A 13980-nucleotide genomic window follows, 5' to 3' on the forward strand; every position below is an offset into this window, starting at 1 on the left:
GAAGACCACAGGGAAAATGGTGAAATGTCACTTCTTGTTCGAAATTGGGTTATAGATATAATGTGCACGCCTTGAGAAACATAATCTCCTATTCTAACGATATACACAAATAGTGCGTACGTTATTTTCAATCATTATCTTTGGTTACTGCATTGAGTGTGGTTTCAACGTTTAAAATTCAATTTGCTCAGAAGGAAGAAACACTAACAGTTTGCCTATCTTTCCTGTGGTCTTCGAATGTCTAAAATAACTAAAGAAAATATAATTCCAGATGTCAGTCTGAATATTTCCTTAGCTAATTTAATCTCTGTTTTCGAATCTATGTTTGACGGAGGTCTAATTTGACCGTAAGAATGAGAAAACATAGAGGAAGATTAAAAATATGAGGTACATCTTTATTGTAGGTTTTATAATAAATTAAGTTTTTAATAAATATAAAGAGAAGTTACTTTTGTTTCAATTTAATTCTTCCAATACATTTTTTTATTTATTGGTAAAGTATGACTAGGAGATATATGAAAGACATTATGAAAAAATGTAAGTAGTTCTTTGTAACTTGTTGATGCATTTTTATTATTTAAAGTGGCTTTTGGCTGGCTGGGGGGTCCGTCTACGGCCTCGCGTCTCTTATCAAGAGTGTATCAAGATCAAGAGTGATTTTCGCGCATTTGCTCTTGAAATGTCCTGCGTTTGACCTCGCACCTCTTAAAACCACAGTTTTACCGAATTTCAAGTTTCTTTTCGTATATCAACCATCTAAAAGATAAGATTTTGTATCCCAAAAAAACGCCCATTTAAATAACATGGGAATTTCTTCATCCCCCCTTTAGACCACTTAAAAATTGAAAATATTCACTTTTGGCAATTTTCCTGTGGGTTAGTCCCGGAAGGCTACAATCATGCCAATTTTTAACATTCTAACCCTTCTGCAAATCCCTAAACATTTTGGGGTGTAAAAGATGTCCCATAGAAATAACATGGGAAAGATTTTTCAGTTCCCCATAAAACCACTCTACAGTTGGTGATTTTTATTTTTGATGACTTACTTAGATAACGCTGACGAAAACGTACAACCATACCGAATTTCAAGTTTCTATTCCAATTCGAATAGAACATGAGATTATAGGTAAAAAAAAAAAAGGTCCATTTAAATAACATGTTGAATTTCTTCATTCTCCCTTTTAGATCTCCTAAAAATTAAAAATATTCACTTTTGACGATTTTCCTGTCAGTTAGCCCAGAAAGCTACAATTATGCTAAATTGCAACTTTCCACGTCAACCGGAAGTACCCGTATTTTATGTCACTTCATGTAGTTTTATACATATTTAGGCCTTTGGCTAGCTGGGGGCTCCACCCAAAGACCCCCCGAATTTGCTCGGCCTACGGCCTCGCATTTCTTATCTTTCGGTCTTTGCATCAACAATGAATTTCCTGAACTTGCTCTTCATATTTCCTGAATTTACCCATCCGGGGGCTTCTCTCCCACACAGTGCCTTTGCTCGGTCTACGGCCTCGAACCTCTTGGGCCTACAATTCTATCGTTTCTTTTCCTATTTCAACTATTTGACAATTTTCCTGTCGGTTAGTCCCGAAGAGCTACAGTCATGCTAAATTTCATCATTGTAGCCTTACAGGAAGTGCTCCATAATTTGTCAGCTCATGTAGCTTTATATATAGTTAAGATTAAGGTAAGATAGGATATTAGACAGATATTTATCTGATTTATTTTTTACTCAAAATAATAAATATTTCATCTGCCAAAACAATGATTATTTTCGTAAATCATCCTATACAAATAATCTTTCAGGTAAAACAGGATAATGACTTCACAACTTAGAAAACACACTTAGCTCCGGATGATTTTTGGTAAGTTACTAGCTCGTCCATATAATTTAGAATCCCTAAAGTAACCTACTGTTCAAATCTAATAGCTTTGAAAGCTATGGAAATGTGATGTAAGGTAGAAATAGTAAATGTTACTAAAGGTGTATGATACCTCAAGAATTTGAATCAGGAGTACTCAAACTTTTAGATTCAATATTCGAGCACTATTCGGATTCAATTTACTTATCAAAGTTCCAGACTCATATACACTTCAATTTATCAAATTTCATGAAATTTTACAAATTTATTCAGAACTTCCTTTCAGGAAGAAACAATACCTTGTAACGAATTCAAACTGGAAACGGTTATTTGTTTCACAAGAAGTTAAACTCTTTTTCATAGATAATATTCAAATGTGAATATTTTACACAAAATTGACAGATATGTTCAAAAGATTAATAATTGAATTTTGCTGTTAATAATTGAAACATATTTGTAGTTTTTAGCAGATCTTGCTGGGGGAGAGATCAAAACTGATAATGAACATATCAAAATTTCTCAATTCAGGTTTCTAATATTGAAGAATGAAGAAACTATGTTGCTAGGTATCAATTCATATAATAGTTACCATGCCGATAAACTAACTAATTGTTAATCTTAACTGAATCTAACAAGAAATAAACGTATACATATATTATTTTCGGTCGGAATGCTCATACGAATTGGAAAAATAGATCTTGATTAAATCACATCCGAGAACTCAATAGGCACCTCTATTCAACTAGTGAAATATTCAGCGAGTGAATGAAATATTCCATCCCTATTCCATCCCCATCCCTATACCTCTCGAATATGTAATATTTATCCAGTGTATTGTTAAAAAATGTATTAACAACTCGGATATTCACCACTACCGAACTAAAAACAAAATTACACTATTTGTTATAACAATAATACCACTACTAAGTAAAATAATATTTTAGTAAAGTTAGACTAAAATCTAGCGATAAGTTATCAGAGATAAAGCGTATAACAACCCAAGAAATTTTAAGAAAGTTGTAGTCTAACATTTTTCTGCACTATTGCTGTTTAACAATCTAGAATGAACACTATCATAACACTCCACAACTTTGATAATATACCTTGTAACGATAAATATAAACACTGATTTATAACAATCATCTTGTGGTTTTTATGTTAACTTGATTATGGTATTATATTGTATATTTTATTTTTCTCAATGTATATTTTTCATGTCTACTTGTGCCATAATTTAGATGCTGATTGCTAAATAAATAAATACGTTATGAGAAAATATTTTTAATACCCTAACTATATATAAAACTACTTGACCTGATATAAAATAAAATGTACTTCAGGATGACGTGGAAAGTTGGAATTTCGCATGATTGTAGCTTTCCGGAACTAACCCACAAGAAAAATGCCAAAAGTGAATATTTTTAATTTCTTGCGGGTCTAAAGAGCGGATGAATAATTTTCCTATGTTATTTAAATGTGCTTTTTTCGGCCTATAATCCCATATTTTAGGTAGTTGGAATAATAAAAAAAAACTTTTAATTTGGTATGCTTGTACATTTTCGTTAACGTTACCTAAGTGAATCACCAAAAGTAAAAAATTACAACTGTAGAGTGGTTTTATGGGAAACTCAAAAATCTTCCTTAATTTATTTGTATGGAACATCTTCTATACCCCAAAATGTTTAGGCACTTCTGCTACGATTAGAATGATGAAACTTGGCATGATTGTAGCCTTCCGGGACTACCTTCAGGAAAATTGCCAAAGGTGAATATTTTTAGTTTTTAAGTTGTCTAAAGGCGGATGAAGAAATTTCCATGTTATTTAAATGGATATTTTCTTGGGATACAAAGTCTTATCTTTTAGATAGTTGAAATACGGAAAGAAACTTGAAATGTGGTAAAATTTTGGGTTTGAGAGGTTCAAGGCTGTAGGTCGAGTAAACGTGGTGGTCAGGGGGTGAAGCCCCCATTTGGAAGAAATTCAGGAAATGTTAAGATCAAATGCAGGAAATTCACGCCTGATGCAAGGCTGATGCGAAGCGGTAGGCCGAGCAAACATGGAGGTCTGGGAGTGCAGCCCTCAAGCTATCCAAACGCTAGTTTAATAATATAAAATGCACCAAAGAAATCCGATGATAGCACATATGGAAAGGACCCTACGTTAAGCTGTAGGTTTACTTTCATATAGTCTCGGTACTAATAAAAGACTTCAATATATCAATTAATTAACTTACCAATAGGAAGATCTCTGTGCCTACACAGATTAAAACTTTTATTTCTTACAATCGTAGAGAACTATAACAAAAAATATCTACAATTTAAAGATACTTCTTTACATGTTTTTTTCATAAGTTGTATGCCCTTACCTCTCCCTTCCTGATAGCATGAGTGAATTCAGATGGTGACCAGAGAGTAAGATGTGCAGCACTGCCATTTCCAAGATCTCCAATATGAGTGAAGCCCATTACCTGATTTTCCTCCTCTTCTAGAAGAGTCTCATATGTGATCATGTGACATTTGGCCATGTCGACGTTTGTGTATCTATATGGGTCCAATTTCTCTACGATTACAAAGAAAAATGTAACTAAACTTTCTTGAGGTTTGTACAATATCCCACTTTGCGTCCATCTTCTGTGTAAAGGCTTACAGATACAATAAAAACATTGAAACTTTATAACGTTAATTGAGCTGCAAATTCTTCCGTTCCCCTAGCTTGACAAGTAAAGTTTCTCTCCCAAGAGTCGGAGATCCGGAAACTGCACATATATTTAGATAGAGGAGGGCCACGAAAGAATATTGGTGAAATATGCCGGGCCGACAGCAAAGGATAAATCCAATATGGCCGCCCGAAGGTCATGCTAATCGACTTTTGCAAGCAACCTCTCATCCATTTCCCATTTGTAAATTGACTTAATGTTTTGCAGATTGATATATGTATGAACACTACACATCTATTGGTTTGAAATTTCGCGGACGTTGACGTATTGAACCCAATATGGCCGATCAAAATGTCAATGGGTCAACGACTCGTGTCTGGAAAACGAATTGTACTATGGAAGTACAGTATCACTAATCGTGTACGAAAACCATTAAACGTTCTAAATATCGCCCTCTTAAAACCAATATGGCCGAACAAAATCCTGAACCAAACAGCTCGTACTACAAAAACGAAATTTGGTGTAAAGGTCCATTTCCACTAATAGGTGAGGAGAATAATACAAATGGATCACAATTTCTACATCGTGTTTCCAATATAGCCGCGAAATACGCATATAAAATATACACTGTAAACAGTTCAGATGGTTTCGCATGAAAATCACCTACATATCACTAGAACAGATTTTTCAGGTGAAATGCCAGTAAGTTAAAAATGTTGCCAGTGCCTGTGTTATCTGTATGAAGTGTTACACGCAAACATATACTGTTCATTTGGGAAGGTCTAGAACACACTAGCTACAAACGTCCTAGAATACGTATCTTAATTGGTAAGGGCGATTTTTGTTATATATGATATGGTTTGCAAACTTTAAAAGATGCGTATTCTAGGACGTTTGTGGCTAGTGTGTTCTAGACCTTCCCAAATGAACAGTATATGTTTGGGTGTAACACTTCAAATAGATAACACAGACACTGGCAACATTTTTAACTTACTGACATTCTACCTGCAAAATCTGTTCCAGCGAACTGTAGGGGATCTTCATGCGAAACCATCTGAACTGCTTACAGTGTATATTTTATATGCGTATTTCACGGCTATGTTGGATACACGATGTAGAAATTGTGATCTATTTGTATTATTTTCCTCACCTACTAATGGTAATGGACCTTTACACCAAATTTCGTTTTTGTAGTACGAGCTCTTTGGTTTTTGTAGTACGAGTCGTTGCCACATTGACATTTTGATCGGCCATATTGGGTTCAATACGTCAACGTCCGCGAAATTTCAAACCAATAGATGCTTAGTGTCCATACATATATTAATCTGCAAAACATTAAGTCAATCTACAAATGGGAAATGGATGAGAGGTTGCTTGCAAAAGTCGATTAGCATGACCTTCGGGCGGCCATATTGGATTTAACCTTTCGCTGTCGGCCCGGCATATTTCACCAATATTCCTTCGTAGCCCTCCTCTATCTAAATATATGCGCAGTTTCCGGATCCCCGATTCTTGGGAGAGAAACTTTACTTGTGAGAAAGGCTCTGTTACGATGTCGCAACGTTACAAGAACCCCATGTATTTTATATGTATAAACCAGACTAATTCTGAAAAACATACCACAATTAATACAAGTCCTTAAAACACTTTCATCGGGTGATGCCGAGTATTTAGCTACAATGTGTTTCAAATTATCCTGGTCACTCATCTCTATGTAAGAAGCCATATTCTTGCAACTATACATGGTAATTTAAATAAAAATACAAACTATTTAAAGGAAACATTATTATGAATCTATGTTAGAGTTTCATCAATATTCTTTGCCTTTATGACACATTATCTGCTCATTTTAGCTTTAGTTAAATAAAGATGAAATCTGCCCAAAACGAACACTTTCTATAGTTACTAAATTATGTTAAAGCCTTGGCAATACGTCACACACAATATTCTATGCATAGTATGCAATATAGTAACATGCTAGTAGGTGAAACAAGATTCACATTTGTGAGTAAGAACACAGACCTTTTCAAAAGAGAAGTTGTTGGTCTCTTTTACTTTAGGGGCCTCGGTGGCTCAGTGATAGAGCGTTCACCTCTTGTACGTGGGGTTCCTGGTTCGATTCAAGCTCGCGTCAAGTGAACTTTGTGGTGGACAAACACCATGTCTGTGGGTTTCCTCGAAGTTCTCCCGTTTCTTCCCACTGTCTTTATTCCACCAATTCATTCCTCATTATTACTGTTTCCTTTAGCCTAGCCGGCATAAGCGTGGGACGTAAAACTCAAAGATATCATTTCATTCTTTTTCTCTTTTAATTTCTTTTTTTCTTTTTAAAGAACATACATTTTTTGTTAAAAACGCCTGTGTTTGTACTTATTTACACTTCTCATTCAATTCAATTAAATTCAACTTATTTTATTCTGCACATTACTGGATTTATAACACTCGATTTGTCAACTTGCAAGCATATTCCTAGAGACAAAATTTCATGAAGAGCATAAAAACAGTTGTTTAGGACATTCCTTTTAAGTAATTTCTTGATTTTAATGAAGTTCTTCTTCTTTTTTTATTACAACTTTTATTGTGTTCTATAGTTTCTTACCTATATATGTTACACCTTTTCGATACATCTTGCTTCTGTGTTGATCAATGTGAGAATCATCTCTTCTACGCGTATTAAAAGTATGCGCATCTTTATTTAGTTCGAAATCTTCACTGTTCATCTTTTTATGTACTAATACATGATACATACTATACATATGTTTGTACTATTTGGTCTAGGAATTAATTGGTGCGGTTGGTACGCACACATTGAAGTTGTAGTACAAACACAAAATACATAAATACCTTAAGAAAAATATTGTCCATCGCTAGCCACCACTTTTCCCCATCTGTCAGGCAAGGTACGGATTCCATGGCGAAAGAAGTCCTCATCCTTGGAAGCGATCCAGTCAGAGACCCATGTTTCGATATCTTCTGAAGAAGTAAACCGCTGTCCAATCAAATCGTTGTTCATGCAATCGAACAAGTAGTAGTCCGAAGGAGCAACGTCTGGTGAATACGGCGGGTGGGGTAAAACTTCCCATCCGACATTTTCTAAATAGGTTTTGACCGGTTTTGCGACATGTGGGCGAGCGTTATCATGTTAAACAATAAGTTTATCATGTCTGTTCTCCCATTCTGGTCGTGTTCTGGCCAGAGCTTGCTTCAAACGCATTAATTGTCGTCGATAACGTTCTCCATTCATAGTTTCACCCGGTTGCAGCAGCTCATAGTACACCACACCTTTCATATCCCACCATATGCACAGCATAACCTTTGCACAGTGAATATCTCGTTTTGGTTGTGATGGACCTGGTTCACCTGGTTTCACCCAGGCCTTTTTTCGTTTAGGGTTCTCGTAATGGATCCACTTCTCATCACCCGTAATAATTCGATGCAGAAACCCCTTTCTGCTCTGTCGTTGAAGCAGCAATTCGCAAATGGTTTTTCGTCTTTCAACGTCTCTGTCTTTCAATTCATGTGGAACCCAATGTGACATCTTTTGAATCATTCCCATGGCTTTCAAGCGTTTGGAGACTGTTGTTTGATCAACGCCTAATGCTGCTGCAAGTTGTTCCTGCGTTTGACACGAATCCTGCTCGAGCAATGCTGTCAATTCTTCGTCTTGATTTTTTTTGGCTGTCCAGCTCGCTCTTGGTCTGCCAAGCCGAAATCACCACTTCTAAACCGTGCAAACCACTTCTGACACGTTCGCTCAGCTAGAGCATGGTCACCATACACTTCCACCAAAATACGATGACTTTCAGTCGCACTTTTCTGCATGTTAAAGTAATGCAGCAGGACACCCCGCAAAAACACTTTATCAGGCACAAATTGCGCCATGTTCACTTAACTACAAACTGGTGTTGTTGACGTATTAATCCACTGCCCTATACTACGAACGATACGCGATGACAGGGGTTTGCAACACATGTGTGGATACACGGAACTGTGGGACGCTCCGTTCGTTGCGCCATCTCTTGTCCACCCGCACGAATTAATTCCTAGACCAAATACATGATACAAATATATAAAAAGAATGTAATGATAAAATATCAAGATCTTTAAACAGCTGTCAACATATACTTGTACTGTTTGGGCATCAAATTCTGATTTTATTTCTATTTTAAAGACAATATTACTTTTCCTACTATAAGCTCCAAATGTGATACATTATTTTAATTAATATTTTATTGATAGAAACGAGTCCTAGAGATGGTTCAACAAATCCACAGTTTGAAATTGACAGTAGCAAAATTCAGCCAAATAACCTGCATAACTATGCAAGATGTTTGAGTAGGTTTGGTAATGATTTTATCAATCAAAAGCCTGGTTAATTTTGAATTACTAAAAACAGAAAAGAGCATTGTGTATAGTAATGTCAGTATTAATTAAACTATTTTCCTTGTTTTAACACTGACAAAGTATCACTATCAAATTCGATATAACATCAGGCAAAAGAGAAAAAAGTTAAAATTGAATTGAGATACTTACGCCCTATTCCAAAAATTACCGTTCTTCCAAATTTATCTTTCTTCGGCAGAACAAATATGTATCTGAAAGATAAATAAATAAATATTTGATGATTTGTACTAATATATATATATTGGTTTTTATAACATACCACAATTAATACAAGTTCTTAAAACACTTTTATCGAGTGATACTGAGTATTTAGTTCACAGTACTTTCATTTTAAAATTTAATTCTTATGTCAATTTCAATAGAATCCAGTTCGAACTTAAATCGTAAATCAATTTTTGAAATGGTTACTTCATAAAAATTCTTTTTGTGAAAATCAACAAGATACAGCAAACTATGATACAATGGTACCTAAAATAATTAAGAACTTTAGCAGTGTTTGTAATATTTTGGACTGTTGTGCGAAGGACACAGTATCTTAATAATTTTATTTACCTTTTCACTTATACGCCTTTCTTTTTCTTTTATCTTTTCTTCTTTTTTGTATCTATTGCAGTTTCACTACTTTTGTGCCGTTATCATCTTTAAGAGGCATTGCGGAGATATGAGAAAATTTGGTTTGGAATAGAAATAATCCTAACACTTTTAAACAGTATAGTAGCAGCAGAATTGTGTGAAAAATTCATTCCACACGGAAACACGAAATCAAAGGGCAAAAGTGATAATGTAAATCAAATTATTAGTTTACTATATGTAATTCGTTAAAACTTCAAAATAAAGATGTTATCAAAAGTATTATTGAATGAATGATCAAACATCATTGAGGTTGTGCACTTTTTTCATGACTATTCTTTATTATTTTCTGTAACTTATAAAATGGTACCATACGCACCGTAACATTACAAAAGAAAGCTATCAGAATTATTTTTGCTTATTATCATTTACTTACTTGAAATTGTGATTCCTGAAAATACAGACATTGGTTCTTCCTAGCTTTTGGCTTTTCCACAGAGTCTTATTTGCGGATGATAAGCACAAGAGGAAAAACATCGGGAAAAATAAACAGGAACGAACACATTGGGGTAAAGCAGTGCGAAAAAGTACTTCCTTGCATATATTCACATGTCGAATGGTGGTGCAGCACATTTTGGAACGGCGCGGCGGGTTTAATTTATATATTCTTTTGTTCACGTAGAGAAGATTGTTAGACCATGTTGATATTTTTGTTTTGGTGCCAATATCGTGTGTATTTTTTAATTTCTTAATCAGCCCTTATCTATGTTAAGCTTTGGATGTTTCAAGAAAATAAGGAAATTTCCTAAAACAAGTCTTTTTATTAAAACTTAAAAGTACGAATCAAGGAACATTTCAGATATGCTAAAGCAGAATATTCGGTTTCAAACCTTTCGAGATCTTTAAAAGAAACACAACACAATAGTATTGATTTTAAAATTTTATTTGAAGCCAAATATAAAATTTGGAGCTTGTCTTTGAAAATTTCTTTATTTTCTGAAAGAAAAAAACAAAAATTAATATTGATAAGGGTTGGTTGAAAAGGAATGGGACACAGTACTTAAAAAGTATACACAACATTGGCGCCGAAACAAAAATATCAACATGAACAAAAGAACCCATAAATTGAGACCGCCATTACACAGTGTGCTCCGCCACCATTTCACGTGTGATTTGTAGCTAGAAGAAGGGGTTCCTTACACTGCTCTACCTCGGTGAGTTCGTTCCATTTTATTTTTTCCGATGTTTTTATGTTTTTTCTACTGTTTTTTTTTTTTTTTGTAGGGGGAAGAACAAAGTATTGTATTTTCAGGAACCACTACTACGAGTAAAATGAAGGTACGGGTCTCCGCACTAAACTTTCTCGCTCTAATTCCTTTTTCTAAATCATATTGTACTGTAGTTACTAATGAACTAATTTCGTGAAATACAAAAAAAATAAGGCCGTTTCGAAAAACTTCACCGAAAGAAAACGCATAAAAAACCTACCCCTTTCAGATTTTTCCATAAGAAGTAACTTATACAATATGTTAGAGTTATTTATTTATAAAATAATAAAATCGCATGAGTGTTATTTTATAAATTTGTCGAAAAAAAAAAAACACCCCGACAGTAAACTACCCTTTGTAGATATTCTCATACAAGTAATATATGCAACATTATAAAAATAATATTGAAACATTTATTTATGAAATATTATGAAATATAACCGAATTGGCAGTGTTGTTTTTGAAAAAGTAGTCTGAAAAGAAACTCATTCCCAAGTGAAAACTATCCTTTGCAAATTTTTCGTAAGCAATAATTTACACAATATTACAGAATTATTAATAACATATTTATTGAAGAAATAATTGCAGAATGACATGATTCGTTTTCCAGAAAATTGAAAAAAAATCACTCCAAGAACAAATTATCACTCGTGCATTCTTTCACGACAAATGAGTTATGCTATATTGTCAGGTTATTTATGAAATATTTATTTATGAAATATGATTAAAATAACGTGAGTTGTTTTTGAGAAGATCATCCGAAAGAAAACTCACCTCATAAGTAAACTATCCCTTCTCGATTTTCCCAGAGAAATTACCTATACCACAGCATGAGGTTGTTTTCAGAAAATTGATATATGAAATAAATAAAATCATTACAGCCGTTTTTGAGAAAATCTCAATTTTTAAATTTTTTACCTTTAAGCAAACTACTCTTATTTTTAGGGGTAGGAAGAAAATTCGAAAAGGCGCTTTGAAGGATAACAAAAAAGACTTTTTAAGTTTAAAATTTGGTTGAGACATGTTAGACGGTATGCCCTCTAGGTGAATATACATCAGAGACGAATAGACGGACAGATGCCGAAAAATGACTTTTTCGATATCAATAGGCCATAAAACGTGTAAATCCGTTGAAATCTCAAATTCGTTTTTTTTTTTTTTTTTTTTTTTGTTTACGAACACCATACTTTCTTCTCTCTTTTCGTCGCTCGAAAGTAATAAATTTTGATAGTTGCCATAATGTGGATTATTTTGAAAGGGGATGGTTATGATCAGTTATGTCCTTGGAAAATGGTGGCTTTAAAATTGTGCCATACGTAATCATTAATTTCTCCAGGACAATTTGAGTTAGAGTGAGCTAAGTTCGTACGTTGATTCTGATTATAGCTTCACTCGCTCAATTCACTTTTTCTTGTCATATAATGGAAAGTTATAAATAACATTTTTAGATTAATGTCTCATGATTATACCCTGATGATAATTAGAGACCAGATGTTTGGGCATTAAAAGCCCCAAAACTAGGCAGGGAAATAGGCACTTAAAATTTAAAAAATAGGCACTAAAATGTAACTCGAAATAATGAACATAAATACTCAATATAATTAAAAAATAAATTTAAGTCATATATAATGTTCAAAGAATATAGAAATACTCTGTATACCTGTTTCTTAATATCTTCTTACTATATATATATATATATATATATATATATATATATATATATATATATATATATATATATAAACGAGGTTTGACATGTATTTCATGTATATTTGGTAAATACATTCTCTACAGCACTTTATTACTACACATAACTACAAATTTTATACACTTATCAGTACATACAACAGTCCAAAGTTTTGCAGTACTTTATCAGGATACATAGCAGCCCAAACTTTTACATCTTATCACTACAAACAACACTTATATTTCTCGGAAGAGGTAGAATCTTTTCTTGTAATACTAAATTATATTTTTCTCCCGAAGTCTTATTTTGAATTAAATTCATATTTAATTTGAATTGAATTTAATTGAATTTCCCAGAATTTAAATTCTAATTTTGAAGAAAATGCTTAAAATAGGCAACATTAGGCACTAAAGCAATTATTTAGGCAGGAATGGGCGAAATAGGCAAAATTGGCTTAAATTGAAACTGTAACTCCCGAACTTTAAAACGTTATTTTTGATTATATCTTTAATATTAAAGAATAGGCATTTTGCCTAACATCCGGTCTCTAATAATAATGAATGTGGAATGAAAAAGTGGAAGGACTCCGAGAAATCTCACGCACTTTTTTCTGGCGTATGCTGAGATCAAAGTAGGGTCTCCACGAACCAGAGGCAAGCGCTCTAGCACAGAACAATTGTGGCCTAATAACTTTACTGTTATTATTCTCAGTATTGGGATTTTATGAGTCGTTCTAAAATGGCATGCAGCACTTCAGATGAAACTTCGTGTTTTTAAATAAGCAAATGCATTTCTGCATTGTTAAAAGATCTTATCTTCTTAATTAATTTTGTTAAAATCCCAAGAAATATTTTCCAATAAATACTAGTTGTCAGAAAGCAATATAATTTTTACATCTTTTGAGAAGAAAAAAATACGATTAAGAATGAACGCATAATATGTATCTATATATGAACATGTTGAACCCACAGTGAACTTATTTTTGCCAGAAAATAGAGAAAGAACCTTTTAATTATTGTCAAAACAAGTATGCATGTAAATAACATTTGTTATAAATAACTTAGAAATTTACTACAGTTTTCAGTACCTGGAAACCTGGATTTTGTCACCATATTTTCTCTCCGAGAATTTTAACTCTAGAACTACAACTTTATTGTAGTTAATAGTACTCACCCTCTATCAATAAGCTCATACACTGAAGGTATTTCATAATCCAGGTTATACGTCAAATGTGCAAACGTTCTTCTTAAGTCCAGGTATCTGATCAGCATTTCTTGCGCCATTGGAAGGCTGAATTTCTTCACTCGTAGGAACCGTAGCAGAAATGTTGCATCTAAAGCAATAGAATGGAAAAGTAAATATGTGATTTTCACGCAAAATATAAATGAATGTTATAATTTGTACTATAACAGATACTAAATTAATGACTCTTTTGGCCAAGTTTCGAGAAATGAAAAACATATATTTATTTTCTCTGTATAATTCGTATGTTGCTCTTCTTTAAATCGTGTAACATTGGCAATTTTAAT

At 33.5% G+C, this 13980-nt stretch overlaps 1 protein-coding gene across 1 annotated transcript in view; it reads right to left on the reverse strand.

Annotated features, from left to right (window-relative positions):
• The window catches only part of Cralbp (Cellular retinaldehyde binding protein), a 104296-nt gene that overhangs the window by 9024 nt on the left and 81292 nt on the right, over nucleotides 1–13980 (reverse strand). Inside the window, exons 3-5 of the mRNA XM_081744681.1 lie at nucleotides 13625–13784; nucleotides 9056–9117; nucleotides 4232–4425 (exon numbers count right to left, since the gene is read on the reverse strand). Of these exons, the coding sequence (XP_081600807.1) occupies nucleotides 4232–4425; nucleotides 9056–9117; nucleotides 13625–13784 (416 nt within the window). The remainder of the gene's footprint in view (nucleotides 1–4231; nucleotides 4426–9055; nucleotides 9118–13624; nucleotides 13785–13980) is intronic.

Source organism: Thermobia domestica, chromosome 17 (assembly GCF_964235325.1).
Source record: "Thermobia domestica chromosome 17, izTheDome1.hap1.1, whole genome shotgun sequence".
Classification (NCBI taxonomy): Eukaryota; Metazoa; Arthropoda; class Insecta; order Zygentoma; family Lepismatidae; genus Thermobia; species Thermobia domestica.